This window comes from Salvelinus namaycush, unplaced genomic scaffold (genome assembly GCF_016432855.1).
Source record: "Salvelinus namaycush isolate Seneca unplaced genomic scaffold, SaNama_1.0 Scaffold430, whole genome shotgun sequence".
NCBI classification, from domain to species: Eukaryota; Metazoa; Chordata; class Actinopteri; order Salmoniformes; family Salmonidae; genus Salvelinus; species Salvelinus namaycush.
Window position 1 is genome coordinate 175705 of NW_024061121.1, and position 15232 is coordinate 190936.

A 15232-nucleotide genomic window follows, 5' to 3' on the forward strand; every position below is an offset into this window, starting at 1 on the left:
TATACAAACATTTCTCATATCATCATCATAATCTGTTCCTTCCCCCAGAATCTATGTCACTCAAAACAAAAGCTCAAGAATGGTTTCTGATGATTTCATGCTGCATTGACCTTTTTGTTGCAGTCTACAGAAGTGGTGTTCCCCTCCATGTGGATAATCACCTTCGCTGACATTTCCTTTTCTCTGTGAAATGGATGTAGATTTTAGAGCAGTTTACAGGAAGTCAAAGTCAGGCTGTTTTATGTAGAAAAAACAGCAAACCATGTCCAATGTAGGCCTACAGCCGATTTATTGTTAGTTTGTGGGTGAGTAAGTGCCATGACGATAAATACAGTCAATGTCGTGACGATAATTTACTTGAACAAGAAAACACCTCTTATCGGGTAACAAGAACTTGAACTGTGCAGTTCATCTTTGAAAAAGCACCATTGGACTTCAATCTCTAGTGTTGCGTAAATTATTACTATATTTATCCCTCAACATGATATATAGAATAGATATCCTATTTCATTACTCTTCTAATTCTAATGATATTTAGCCTTCATTCCAGTGGAGGCTCCTCAGAGGAGGAAAGGGAGGACCAGTGATTTTTTTTTTTTAAAGTGAAACATTTAAAAAGGTATCATTTTCAGATAAAACTATACTAAATATATTTGTCACCAAATAATTGACTAAAACACTAATAGGAAATGAAGGTCTACAGTAGCCCTCAACATAACTCTGTAGGGTAGCACCATGGTGTACCACAGGTAGTTTTTGTCCTCCTCTGCTTACGTCAACAAAAAATACAAAACCTAGGAGGCTCATGGTTTTCATCCCATTCCATAGACTTACACAGTAATTATGACAACATCCGGAGGACATCCTCCAACCTATCAGAGCTCTTGCAGCATTAACTGACATTTTGTCAACCCAAACAAAGGATCAGAGAATGGCTCTAGTACTGAAAGCATAAGCTATCGCTAGTTAGCCTACTCAAACAACCAGCTCAAAACAGAGAGGGGTGCTATGTTAGCTAGCTGGCTACCCAACACTGGAACTCTTCCAAATCAATTAATTACGTTTTTGGTGTTCTTACTTTGTCATCTCCGGGGCAGTAACTACTAAACCGCTTAGTTACTGTACACTTTAGTATAGAGTTCCCCAACTGGTGGCCCGCAGGTGTTTTTCTATTGGACATTAGACTAAAAACACCATGAAATTAGCACCAAGTGATTTTAATGTAAGAAATATGTTAGTATTCCCACACATAAGAGACATTTGATCATATACAAATGTAAACAAGGTTTGAAATTATTGTTTTTATCTGTTAGTGCTTCTTGTGGTCCATTTGCAATCTACAAATGATTTGTAATTACTTTCCAGCCCCTGACCAAACACTCAAGAAAAGAAAAGAAAAAAATCGGTCACTTTGAATAAAATAAAATCTCTCTCTCTCGATGTCGTAAACTTTCATGGGGAAATTCGAGTATCATGTAGTAGCCTGAACCTATCGATTCAGTTGGGTGAATGGAAAATTAATGACGGCCATCCAATATGCTGTAATAAAATAAAATGACCATTAAGAAATGAATCGTCCTCCATCATCTTAGAAGGCACAGACCCCACTGATTCATTCATATGCTGAGTCATGTCATCATAAATCAAGTTATATCAATCTGATACGGCAACATGAAAAACATTGTTATGGATTGTCCATTCCGATTAAAGGAGAGTATACATAATAAATGACAGAATCCCTCAGTATTACAGACCTTTTGTTCAACGGTCGAACACGGACAGCCACACACACCGACGCCATGGCACGGCGCACGTTGGTCCAAATCACCTGAGAACTGCACCTGACAGCTAACTGATCAAATACAACAACAAACATACACCGTGTCAGCCACATAAGTAGCTACAATCAGTTATATTTAAAATGGTAACATTGTGATTAAGTTTCATGGCTGCGGGTAATTTACTCGTTTGACAGGCCTCTTCCGTTAGTTTACTTCTCAGAACAGACTGATATCAAGTTGAATGTAACAGTGCGCTGCCGCCACCGTGCTTGTCCCGGTCTGAACAGACTCACCGCTAGGTGGCTCCAATTGATCTGGGTAACAGTCTTCCCACCGACGTTTCCCATGGTGCAACGCACAGAGGGATTTTCAAAACAGCGATGGCGGAACAAATAAACGGGGAAGTGCTTGCAGTGAGTTTAGAAACATCTAATACATTCACAAATTATCACAACCTCCGTTCAAAAATATGCCTAAAAACTTCGCAAGAAAAAGGGATCAACGTTACATTCTGTACCGGATTCAATGTGTAACGACTCGAGCTGGACAAAACGACTTCTCAGAAGAACCACCAGCTACAGAAACCTCTGGGCGACGATCCCCAAAAACACAGACAACAACAATCAAATATATAAACACACCAAACAGCTCCAATGCAAATGATATATCTTCAGGTCAGATGAAATCCGAAGATGTCGTAGTAAGCAGGTAAGATGATGAAAACTAGATACACGCCGGTGTCTGTGATTTTGGTGGGTCTCTTCTAACTGTGTTCCTATTCCCTTATGCCTGATGTTCACGTGCTGGTATTTGTAGCTAGTTACATGTACCGCGAATACGTCAGGTACGTCAACCAGGTCATATGACATGTATGATACGTCAGGTGATCAATTATTTGACGCATATAAGTCATTAGTTGTATTGCAAAATAAGATTATTAAGCTAACACACCCTGACCACAGCCAATATCCTAAAAAGTTTGAGAAGACATGTTATTTGAAACTGATCTGATCTGAGTTAGAGGTGGTCCTATCACAAGGGGCGGGCACTTCAATCAGGCCCACTAGACATAAAAACAAAAATGTACCACTTTTTTCTCTACAATTTCATGGTATTCAGTCTTGTTCCATCGCTGCAACTCCCGTACGTACTCGAGAGAGAGGTGAAGGTCGAGAACCGTGCCGTCCTCCCGAAACACGACCCAACCATGCAGTACTGCGTCTTGACACAATGCCCACTTAACCCGGAAGCCAGCCACACCAACGTGTCAGAGGAAACACTGTGCACCTGGCGACCTTGTCAGCGTGCATGCGCCCGACCCGCCACAGTAGTTGCTAGAGTGCGACAGGATGAGGACATTCCGGCCAGCCAAACCCTGTCCTAACCTGGATGACGTTGGGCCAATTGTGCGCAGCCTCATGCGTCTCCTGGTTGCTGCCAGCTCCGGGATCGAACCCGGGTCTGTAGTAACACCTCTAGTGTAACAGTATAGCTTCCGTCCCTCGCCTCGAACCAGGGACCCTCTGCACACAGACAAGTCACCCTCGAAGCATCGTTACCCATCGCTCCACAAAAGTTGCGGCACTTGCAGAGCAAGGGGAACAACTATTTCAAGGCCTCAGAGCGAGTGACGTCACCGATTGAAACGCTATTAGCGCGCACCACCGCTAACTAGCTAGCCATTTCACATCGGTTACACTAGCACTGCGATGCAGTGCCTTAGACCGCTGTGCCACTAGGGAGGCCCCCGCAAATTGATTTGAACAAATAATTAATCCGCCAAAAAATGCAGCTCTCCGTTGAATTTCTAAATCGCGATGTGGCCCCACCGCTGCTCTAGGGCAATTCAGAAAGCTGATTGATGACCTTATTACTGATGAATGTCTTTGTTTTTTATAATCGTGTTTTTCTATCTTTTGGGGTTTTGTATTTATATTTTCTGTGTATTGTATGTATTTCAGGGCTGTAAAAGAGACCATGGTTTCAGTATGACTCCCTGGTAAAATAAATAAATGCACGGACACACAGACCTCTGATGGCTTAGCTGTAGTAGTCGTTCTAATCATATTGTGAAATGTCTCCCCCTGCAGGTTCTCCACCTGGACTGACTTCAACAACAGGGAAGATGGGGGGCTGGAGAGGTACAAGCTACAGTTCACCCCTGTTTACTTTGGGTTGTGAATTGACAAATATACACTACCGTTCAAAAGTTTGGGGTCACTTAGAAATGTCTTTGTTTTTTAGAGAAAAGCTAATTTTTTGTCAATTAAAATAACATCAAATTAATCAGAAATACATTGTAGACATTGCTAATGTGGTAAATGACTAGCTGGAAATGGCAGGTTTTTTATGGAATATCTACATAGGCATACAGAGGCCCATTATCAACAACCATCACTCCTGTGTTAGCTAATACAAGTTTATCATTTTAAAAGGATAACACAACTTGCCATTGGAACACAGGACTGATGGTTGTTGATAATGGGCCTCTGTAGATATTCCATTAAAAACCTGCCGTTTCCAGCGACAATAGTCATTTACAAAATTAACAATGTCTACACTGTATTTCTGATCAATTACATTTTTTAATGGACGAAAAAATAGCTTTTCTTTCAAAACAAGGACATTTCTAAGTGATCCAAACGGTAGTGTACATATATTTTTTAGGGGATAAATATATTGCCGTCCCATCAATTACTCTTAATCAAATGATGGTCATATCTGCCAAAACTGTAGGGGAAACATTCAATACAACTTTATTTGTCGCAGCAAAACAATGATCCTATTCTATTTGCATGAACATGTTGCCTTGGTAGCACCCATTCACAGTCCTATTCACTTGACACCAAATGGGAAAATCACAAACTGAAAGAGGGACTACCTTTGTTGTATTCATCAGTGCACAACGTAGCAAAACATTTACAACTGAAAAAGTGTTTCGTATTGGAGAATGAATAAAACCCAGGGCTGTTGATTGTTTCATTGAGAGCCTGGTTCCTGTCTTTAAGGAAGTTCACCCTGACCAACATCATGATCTACTATACCACCGGCTCCATCGTGTCCTCCATGAGGTTCTACAAGGAGAACTTAAAGACCAACATTGAGAACAGACTGGATAATAAGTGAGTTTGTATGTGTGGTGTCATATGGTCCAGTATGACACGGGCGGTTCCTACAGGGCCTGTCCATTTAATATGACACCGGCTGTTCCTACAGGGCCTGTCCAGTTTAATATGACACGGGCTGTTCCTACAGGGCCTGTCCAGTTTAATATGACACCGGCTGTTCCTACAGGGCCTGTCCAGTTTAATATGACACGGGCTGTTCCTACAGGGCCTGTCCAGTTTAATATGACACGGGCTGTTCCTACAGGGCCTGTCCAGTTTAATATGACACGGGCTGTTCCTACAGGGCCTGTCCAGTTTAATTTGACACGGGCTGTTCCTACAGGGCCTGTCCATTTAATATGACACGGGCTGTTCCTACATGGCCTGTCCAGTTAATATGACACGGGCTGTTCCTACAGGGCCTGTCCATTTAATATGACACGGGCTGTTCCTACATGGCCTGTCCAGTTAATATGACACAGGCTGTTCCTACAGGGCCTGTCCAGTTTAATATGACACTGGCTGTTCCTACAGGGCCTGTCCATTTGAATATGACACGGGCTGTTCCTACAGGGCCTGTCCAGTTTAATATGACACGGGCTGTTCCTACAGGGCCTGTCCAGTTTAATATGACACGGGCTGTTCCTACAGGGCCTGTCCAGTTTAATATGACACGGGCTGTTCCTACAGGGACAGTCATTTATTTACATGGGTTGTTCTAACAGGGAATGTAAACGTTGTGTTTGTTAACCTGTCTCTCGTGTCCTCAGGACTGGGGTGTATGTGCCTACAGGCCTGGCCGCGTTTCCCAACGAGCTAATGCACGTGCCCCAGTCGTGGGCCAGAGACAGGTTCAGGAACATCTACTCCTACTCTTACATGCCCCGAGGAGGCCACTTCGCCGCCTTCGAGGAGCCACAGCTCCTGGCTGACGACCTGCTGCAGTTTGTGAAGAAGGTGGAGAAGTTGTAGAGTTGATGGATACAAGAGGTCGACTCTCCACTCCTGCCAAGTGCCTGGAAGAAAAACCAACAGGACTGCAGAACTTGATAACACTACAGCTTGGAATTGTAGCTTTGTACTAAAACATTTAAATGTTAATCTAAGATATAAAGTCAGAAGCACTGTATGATTATCAGGTAAATACTTTGTCAATCAGTGATGTTAACACTGCAATATGATCATGCTCAGTGATTGTGTTGGTGTAATATTAAGCCTATACAGTCAACATAATGGACCAATACTGTAATTAAAAAATGAAATGATCAGCACTTCAATACAGATTACAATTGTCTTCCAGATTGCACCACAACTGTGTGAAAGCAGCCTCAATCACAGATTGAGGCACAGTTGTGGTGCAAGTCTGTTCTTCTCGGTTCAATAATGAAATACTAATTATTTGTGAGGCTGGTTTCCAGGAGTGATCAGGACACAGCTTAAGTTTAGTCCTGGACTAATAATATTTCAATGGTAGTGTTCCATTGAGCATGATTTTTAGCCTAGGTCTAGATTAAGCCTAGTCTATGTCCCGGAATTCATGATGAATTTTATGTTTCTTTCTATGTCTGTTCTTGTTGTAATAATGCTGTACTGCTATAATATACTACTGCTGTACTGTTATAGCATATTATACTACTGCTATAGTATACTACTGCTGTAATCATGTCTATTGTGACGACCCTGTAAGGCAGGGATGTCAAACTCATTCTACAGAGGGCAAAGTGTCTGTAGGTTTTCCTTTCAATTAAGACCTAGACAACCAGGTGAGAGGAGTTCCTTACTAAATATACTTCAATGTGTTCCATTGAGCATGGTTTTTAGCATAGGTCTAGATTTAGCCTAATCTATGTCCAGGAAACCATGATGAATTTTCTGTGGACCCCAGGAAGACTAGCAGTCACTAAGGCATCAGCTTATGAGGATCCAAATAAAGAAATTAAACAAATTAACATCCAAGTCAATAACTCACAAGACTTCGACCTATGTATGCTGCAAAATCTGTATAATTCAAATGAACCTTATAATTTAGTGATCCAGCTTAGATTTACATACAGTACTGTATATTTCCAAAAGATTGTTTCAGAAAAACATTTTAAACAATTGAAAACCAAGACATTATACAGGAACAACCAAATGACAAGTAGGTATACAGTGCACAAAGTAACTTAGTAGGCTATATACAGTCACAACACCAACACTGCTTTCAGTACAGCACATACCCAAGCTACACCAGACAACATATTCATTACAATCATTCTGTACAGGTGATGCCAGTCATTCATATGAACCTCTATAGAAACATAGTACCTGGACTGGGCTCAGGGTTACAGAGAGAGAGTCGTCCCTGGACGGGGCTCAGGGTTACAGAGAGAGAGTCGTCCCTGGGCTCGGGGTTACAGAGAGAGAGTCGTCCCTGGACTGGGCTCGGGGTTACAGAGAGAGAGTCGTCCCTGGACTGGGCTCGGGGTTACAGAGAGAGAGTCGTCCCTGGACTGGGCTCAGGGTTACAGAGAGAGAGAGTCGTCCCTGGACTGGGCTCAGGGTTACAGAGAGAGAGTCGTCCCTGGACTGGGCTCGGGGTTACAGAGAGAGAGTCGTCCCTGGACTGGGCTCGGGGTTACAGAGAGAGAGTCGTCCCTGGACTGGGCTCGGGGTTACAGAGAGAGAGTCGTCCCTGGGCTCGGGGTTACAGAGAGAGAGTCGTCCCTGGACTGGGCTCGGGGTTACAGAGAGAGAGTCGTCCCTGGACTGGGCTCGGGGTTACAGAGAGAGAGTCGTCCCTGGACTGGGCTCAGGGTTACAGAGAGAGAGAGTCGTCCCTGGACTGGGCTCAGGGTTACAGAGAGAGAGTCGTCCCTGGACTGGGCTCGGGGTTACAGAGAGAGAGTCGTCCCTGGACTGGGCTCGGGGTTACAGAGAGAGAGTCGTCCCTGGACTGGGCTCGGGGTTACAGAGAGAGAGTCGTCCCTGGACTGGGCTCGGGGTTACAGAGAGAGAGTCGTCCCTGGACTGGGCTCAGGGTTACAGAGAGAGAGAGTCGTCCCTGGACTGGGCTCAGGGTTACAGAGAGAGAGTCGTCCCTGGACTGGGCTCGGGGTTACAGAGAGAGAGTCGTCCCTGGACTGGGCTCGGGGTTACAGAGAGAGAGTCGTCCCTGGACTGGGCTCGGGGTTACAGAGAGAGAGTCGTCCCTGGGCTCGGGGTTACAGAGAGAGAGTCGTCCCTGGACTGGGCTCGGGGTTACAGAGAGAGAGTCGTCCCTGGACTGGGCTCGGGGTTACAGAGAGAGAGTCGTCCCTGGACTGGGCTCAGGGTTACAGAGAGAGAGAGTCGTCCCTGGACTGGGCTCAGGGTTACAGAGAGAGAGTCGTCCCTGGACTGGGCTCGGGGTTACAGAGAGAGAGTCGTCCCTGGACTGGGCTCGGGGTTACAGAGAGAGAGTCGTCCCTGGACTGGGCTCGGGGTTACAGAGAGAGAGTCGTCCCTGGACTGGGCTCGGGGTTACAGAGAGAGAGTTGACCCTGGACTGGGCTCGGGGTTACAGAGAGAGAGTCGTCCCTGGACTGGGCTCGGGGTTACAGAGAGAGAGTCGTCCCTGGACTGGGCTCGGGGTTACAGAGAGAGAGTCGTCCCTGGACTGGGCTCGGGGTTACAGAGAGAGAGTCGTCCCTGGACTGGGCTCAGGGTTACAGAGAGAGAGTCGTCCCTGGACTGGGCTCAGGGTTACAGAGAGAGAGTCGTCCCTGGACTGGGCTCAGGGTTACAGAGAGAGTCGTCCCTGACAGAGAGAGAGGGGTATGGTGTATACATGTCAATCCGCTCGGTCAACACCTCTGTCTGTAGTCACAAATCGTCAGTGCTGATCTAGAATCAGGTACCCTCTGTCCATATAATGTTAGTCTTTGTGACGTAAAAGGTCAAACTGACTTCAGATCAGCACTCCAGTTTGGCCTTTTAGATCAGCAGGTTTATATAGACAGGGGAACCTGATCCTAGATCAGCGCTGGGCCATATGGACAAAAATCCTGGATAAAATGAATAATACATTGATAAGATGAATGTACACCACAGTTTAAAATGATCATTTTTAAACTATTAGTTTGATGGTTGTAGTCATTAACAAACCCCCATATTAGGAAACTGAATTCAAACTTCACATCTCTCTAGTATAGGCTACTTATCCTAATGAACGATAAGCAAAATGCCTCCGATAAGTGATTCAGACAACTTTAATGTCCTCAGAGGCAATTCATATGGCAGCAGTCATAAAACAGATCACATTTAAAAATAAATAGCAAAGGATATTTACAAGCAAATTGGCACGATTTGATCAGTATGGTGGCTGTCAATGACTTTCAGTTCATCATCCCAGCTTTCTCCTAGATCAGCACTCCTACTCTGAGAAACGTTTTGTGATCATGGCCTCCTGTCATCTCATACTATGGCTGTGGTTGGGAATCCTTTCATTGTCACTTGCCTTTGATTGCCATGTGGGTCCTGAAACCAGACATAATCCTGCCAGTCAGTCTGCCCTCCTCCCAGAGAGGGCCCAGACCCAGAGACACAAGACAGAGCAGTAACTTGTCTCTTCACCCGCGTGGGGACCTTAAAATCCAGTTTGGGCCGGAACCACCCAACGCCACAGTCCCTATGGGCCAGAATCATGGCCCTGTGCCGGACAGGTTTAGCGTCAGACAACAGGTCGGCCATGAAGAGCGTGCGGAAGAGCTACATAAGGCAGGAGGAGATGGAGGCTCTGGTCACCGTCGGCTAGTGTCACCTCCATGTTGACCTCGTACAGCTCCTTGGGGAGGAAGGATTCACGGAGGAGGCGGAACACGCGGGGACCCAGGGAGAAGAGCACCTCCAGTTGTTAGAGAACCTCCTCAAGGTCTTGGAAGGTACGCTGGCACCACCTCCAGTCCAGGCCTCCTGTGCGGACTGACCGGGCCTCCAACCCATCACCTCCTCATTCTGGGGGGAGAGAATGAGAGAGAGGCCTGGGATCAAACAGCAACTCATAGACAACACTGCTAAGAGTAGGACTATTATAGGGATGAAGTGCCCGGCCGGCCGGATACTTTGCCCCCCATTGGGGGGGGGGGGGGGGGGCAGGACAGCACCAGCTGTTCCAGACAACTGTGATCATGATTTGACGAATATCCACTTTGTTTGTTGAACGTGCGCCGCCAAACCGCGGTCCTTCTCTCCCGACTGTCTGCGTTCCCTTGACCTCTTTAGTCTTACCCACATCTATAGGCTATGTATATACTCTTATGCAATGGTTTGATTAAATACGCCCTATTTATCCACATAAAGAACTACTCACTTCAGAACTTCAATAGTCTGCATGGTTACTCAAGAGTCCTGCAGTTCCAAAGTGCGCTCCTGTCTGTGCGTCAGTGATTGAAGTCTGGACGTTTGTCGCGTTCAAATCAACTGTGAACTCGTAAATCTCCGACTTCAGTGCTTTCTAGATAACTGGGAACTCGGGACAAACGAGTTCCGATTGGGAAAAATCTTTTTGAACGGTGATCCAACTCGGAATTCGAAGTCGGGACCTCACGCATCTTTCTAGAGCTCAGAAGTTCCGACTTGAAGATCACTGACATGTTTTGACTTCGTTTTGTTCCCGAGTTCTCAGTTGTATTGAAAGCACCATTTCACTAAACTATTGACATATGTCCGCAGTGATGATAAGAAAATACAATTATTCATTCTAATTTCATTTCTCAGGTTTGTGTCATCAATAACTTGAGGCCATTGACATATAACAAGCACAGAAGTCAAATCACGAATTTAGCCTAGCCCCATGTAACCACTGTCTAATGTCAAAGACACTGGTAACTTGTAACTGTGGTCTAACAGTAGGCTTAATGCTAGAATGTATAAATAACCAATCTTCCCTAAAGCCAATAATAGCCAATAAAGCCTAGTCCTATTTAGTTTAGCGTCACTTATATAAAAACAGAGAATTCGTTTTTTAAGAAATCCATTGCTGTGCAGGCTCTCATTTCGTAATATATTTCCATTATGAGTTATATAGCTGTAGCCTACAACCAAGCAAATAAAACGGGGTATGCCACTCTAAACTGATTTGACAGAAATGGTAGCAGAAGGTGAATGGTTAACTTTTGTTGCACAGTAGACGATGCTACGTCCCATGTAGCGCAAATGCTCACTCTCGGTGTGATGGAGGCGTTAGGTTTTTAATTGAAGTGATTAGTGGAATCAGAATCAAGCCCCACCCCTCAACAATCAGAAGTGATCTCAACACGTTCATATAAAAGTCGTCGGAGGCGAGGATTTGTTGTGGTGTAACGTTACTTGATACGATCGGAGTTGCAATAAAGACCGATATCAGACGGGAAAATGCTCATGAATTGGAAGATCGTCGTTCCTTTGCTCGCGGTGGCTTTCATCGTGACGAGCGCCGATGGGATACCGGGGGGCCTCGTGGACGCAGATATGAACGACCCCGCTACCAGAGACGCGCTGAAGTTCGCGGTGGCCGAATACAACAAGGGAACAAACGACCCGTATGTTTGGCAGGTGGCCAAGGTTGTCAAAGCTCAGAAACAGGTCAGTCCTTTTTGTAAGTCTTTTTACCAGTTGAACGAAGACACAATGTTGGTCGTTCATTTGTATAGCATAGTTTCCACGGTTGAAATATCTTAATGAATTTATTAACGCACTCCATCTACTCTGAATGCGGCAGAATGGTCAATGTTTTAGTTAATGTACGACACCTGTCGAATAGGACCGGTGTCGGTAAACGTCGGCCAAAAAAACCCAGTTTGTTTCCAGCAACAGTCATCAACGCTCTAAACATGAGGACAGCCTGACCAACTCTGCTAGGCAGTGGCGTTAACATTTAAAGGACTACTTTAGTCGTTTTTGGGTGTTTTTACTTTACTATTTGATGACTTTTACTCCATACATTTTCCCTGACACCCAAAAGTGCTCGTTACATTTCAAATGCTTAGCAGGACAGAAATGGTCAAGTTCCCTTATCAAGAGATCATCCCTACTACTCTACTCTGGCATACTCATTAAACACTAATGCTTAGTTAATTAATTGTTGGCGTGTGCCTCTGCCTATCCATTAATGACAAACAATAGACGTGATCTCTGGTTTGCTTAATTTAAGGAACGTGAAATGATTTTATACTAACTCAAGTAGTATTTTTACTGGGTAACTAACGAGTCATTTCAGTACAAAAAAAACAACAAAAAAAAAGTAGTAATGTATGTACTTGTAAGTCGCTCTGGATAAGAGCGTCTGCTAAATGACTTAAATGTAAATGTTAAATGATTTTCTTCACTCTAGCTCAAGTGTGATTTGGGTACTTGTTCCACTGCTGCTAGGGCGAGTAAAATGGTCAGTGAGGTGTACACTAATTTGTCTCCGGAAGTAGCTAGCAAGCTGACCAACTACAGTTCAATCGCACCGACAATTGTTTGAATGTTAAATGACGAGACCGAGGCATTGATGCGAGTAACCAGTCTTGTTCAGTACATTGCAATACCTCCGGTTATCTCAAGCACACCGGTAAAAAACACTGGACTTGCAGTAATTAACATTTACCAACAGATGGCATCACTGTGCCATTATACACCCATAACAATCTAATTGCATTTTGGTGGTCATTTCCAATGGAACGCTGCATGTCTTGTGTGGTGCATATTTGTATTTATTGAACGTATGCGTTTATTGCTCTACAAACGGTAGAAAGTGAATGTAACTTGTTGCGCACATCTAGATGTTGTCGGTGTGGTCTAGACGTTAACATGGGTGCTTGACTGCTATTGTAATGTCTGAATGCTTGGATCAAGCCTGCTCACAGCAACACCCTCTGAATTACATGGACAATCTGACGACACTGCATTTATGAACGCCCAGACGGCGCTCTGGACGTCGAGTTAATTTAGGTATACACAACATCTACTTTATACAATTGTGTTGTTGAATAGGCCTTAGCTTGGCTTGAAGGTTATTTCTACCGTATGCATTAAGTGCTAATCCCTGGGAAGCCGGTGTTTGGAGGATATATTGGCACAGGGGTTCGTCGAGGGCCGGCAACCATGCCAATATATCCTCAACACTGGCTTCGAGGGCATTGTCACTTTTTATACGGGTTACCAGCAGTCAATTATTGAATGACATTTGATTGACACACCAACTTTATTTTGGTAAGTTGTCATACTATTTCGTACTTCCACGAGATGTAGTAACGTCACAAACATAAGGTTGCTACCCAATCCGGCTGGTCGTTTGTGCTATCGGCTCAGTTGCAGGAGATGCGACTCAGTCATTGAGCTTTCTTCTGTATTCATAAATAACTAGAACAGGTTCCTCATTCAAGATGGGTGATTCTATGTCTGGTCTGACGTGCTGACCATCCTCTGCTTACAGGTGGTAGCTGGGATGAAGTACATCTTCACAGTGCTGATGGCCAGGACCCTGTGCAGGAAGGGAGGTGTGGAGAAGGACTGCGCTGTGGCCCCAGCTGTGGTAAGGACCACAAGGCTAGCCTGGTCCCAGATCTGTTTGTGTTAACACTGGCACTTCAGCTCAGTGCTTCCTACATGTACAGCTTAAGAATGGTCCATTTTTAGTTTATAACCTGTTACCAACAGTGAACACATTGGTAACCAATAAACTACTTATTAACTGTTAGTAAATCCTACTTGTAACATGTTACCCATTTCACTATTGGTTCAGTATTGAGTTGTTTGCAAAGGGAAGTTTCAGGTGACATTTCCATAGACGAATGTCTGTTGGCAGTGTTTAAGAGCATCAAAACCATGATTCATTGTGGGTACATTTTGCCTGACTACTCTACAAATAATAAAATTGTTTATGATGCAAGGTGATTTGTAGGTCAGGCAGTCAGATGCAATGTCCAACAAACCTTTTGTCAGGTGTTATGCTGCTGAAGGGGTGTGACCATACAAACTCGTGTTGCTTCCTGTTTCCTCAGACCTACCAGTGCATCTTTGAGGTGTGGAGCCGCCCCTGGCTGGGAGCGCTCCAGTTGATCAAGCAAGCCTGTGAGGAGTAAAGACTTCAATTGTCTAGTCTACCCAGTTAATATTTATTACCAGTGGTGTTAGTCTTACCTAAGCAGATCTACCTCATCTATGATGTATTCAGAGAATCCAACTCATTTTCCTACTTATTGCATTCCCACACCAATATAGCACTTAAAATAAGAACTGCTGTGTTGATGAATGTTTGTCAGCGCTATGCAACAGTGGAACTAAATAAAACGTTTCGTTACATTTACATGTGGTTTCAATTTGTTGCCAGATGAACAAATCTTAGACCCATTATGTTTTGAGAAAATAGTTCAATGTTGATAAATATAACGTTCAGTCACCCGCCCAATGATTCACAGGACAGACCAATGTTAAAAAGGCTCATGCATTCAACATGGAGGTTGTCTATCACAACCTCTAAATAGGTCAGAGAAGGGACTACTGAAAAGGTGTTGGCTATTTATGCAGTATTATAAACTGGGTGGTTGGTGCCCTGAATGCTGATTGGCTGACAGCCGTGGTGTATCAGGCTATAACTTATTTTTACTGGTCTAATTACGTTGGTAGCTAGTTATTAATAGCAGTAAGGCACCTCAGATTTGTTATGGCCAATATACCACAACCCCCTTGGGCATTATCACTTAGTATTACTCTTACGATGTGTTTGTATGCAGGCTATAGCAGTGACTTGACATCAAATTTGTCTTATGCTCCAAAAACATGTGTAAACCTTACAGTGCAATGCTTACTAGCCCCTAACCAACAATGCGGTTTAAAAACATAAAAAGCAACAGTAAAATAACAATAGCAAGGCTATATATACAGGGGGTACCATTTAGTGGAGGTAATTGGCTTGTGATAAATCAGTCTACTGCAGTGCTGAATAACTGCTTAACTGTCAGTGATGCCTTCTGCTTGGCAAATAACTGAAATCGATCTTAAATTGGTTATACACAATGGTGGTGTTAGTGTCTTGGCTTCATACAAGACTGCAGACTCATATCATTCAAATTAGGCTATTTTTGATATTTTCAGCCTGGCATTCAAGAAAAGTAGGACAACAAAACTTTTAAATGTAAATAAGCTTCTGAAAGTTATAACCACTAGCGGGCCTACAGCTAAAACCCCCACTACTGGGCCTACAGCTAAAACCCCCACTACTGGGCCTACAGCTAAAACCCCCACTACTGGGCCTACAGCTAAAACCCCCACTAGTGGGCCTACAGCTAATACCCCCACTAGTGGGCCTACAGCTAATACCCCCACTAGTGGGCCTACAGCTAATACCCCCACTAGTGGGCC

The 15232-nt window shown here is 44.2% G+C and overlaps 2 protein-coding genes across 2 annotated transcripts; both read left to right on the forward strand.

Annotated features, from left to right (window-relative positions):
• The first annotated feature begins 2151 nt into the window (after positions 1-2151).
• On the forward strand, positions 2152-6828 carry LOC120041286 (epoxide hydrolase 1-like). The gene is made up of 4 exons (XM_038986219.1): positions 2152-2489; positions 3872-3922; positions 4790-4903; positions 5659-6828. Exons 1-4 carry the CDS (start codon positions 2251-2253, stop codon positions 5858-5860), a joined length of 606 nt encoding a protein of 201 aa, XP_038842147.1. The 5' UTR covers positions 2152-2250; the 3' UTR covers positions 5861-6828.
• Positions 6829-11260: 4432 nt separating this feature from the next.
• LOC120041287 (cystatin-like) lies at positions 11261-13953 on the forward strand. Its single transcript, XM_038986220.1, has 3 exons — positions 11261-11470; positions 13305-13403; positions 13873-13953. The coding sequence occupies exons 1-3, from the start codon at positions 11261-11263 to the stop codon at positions 13951-13953; spliced, it is 390 nt and encodes a 129-aa protein (XP_038842148.1).
• Positions 13954-15232: the final 1279 nt, after the last annotated feature.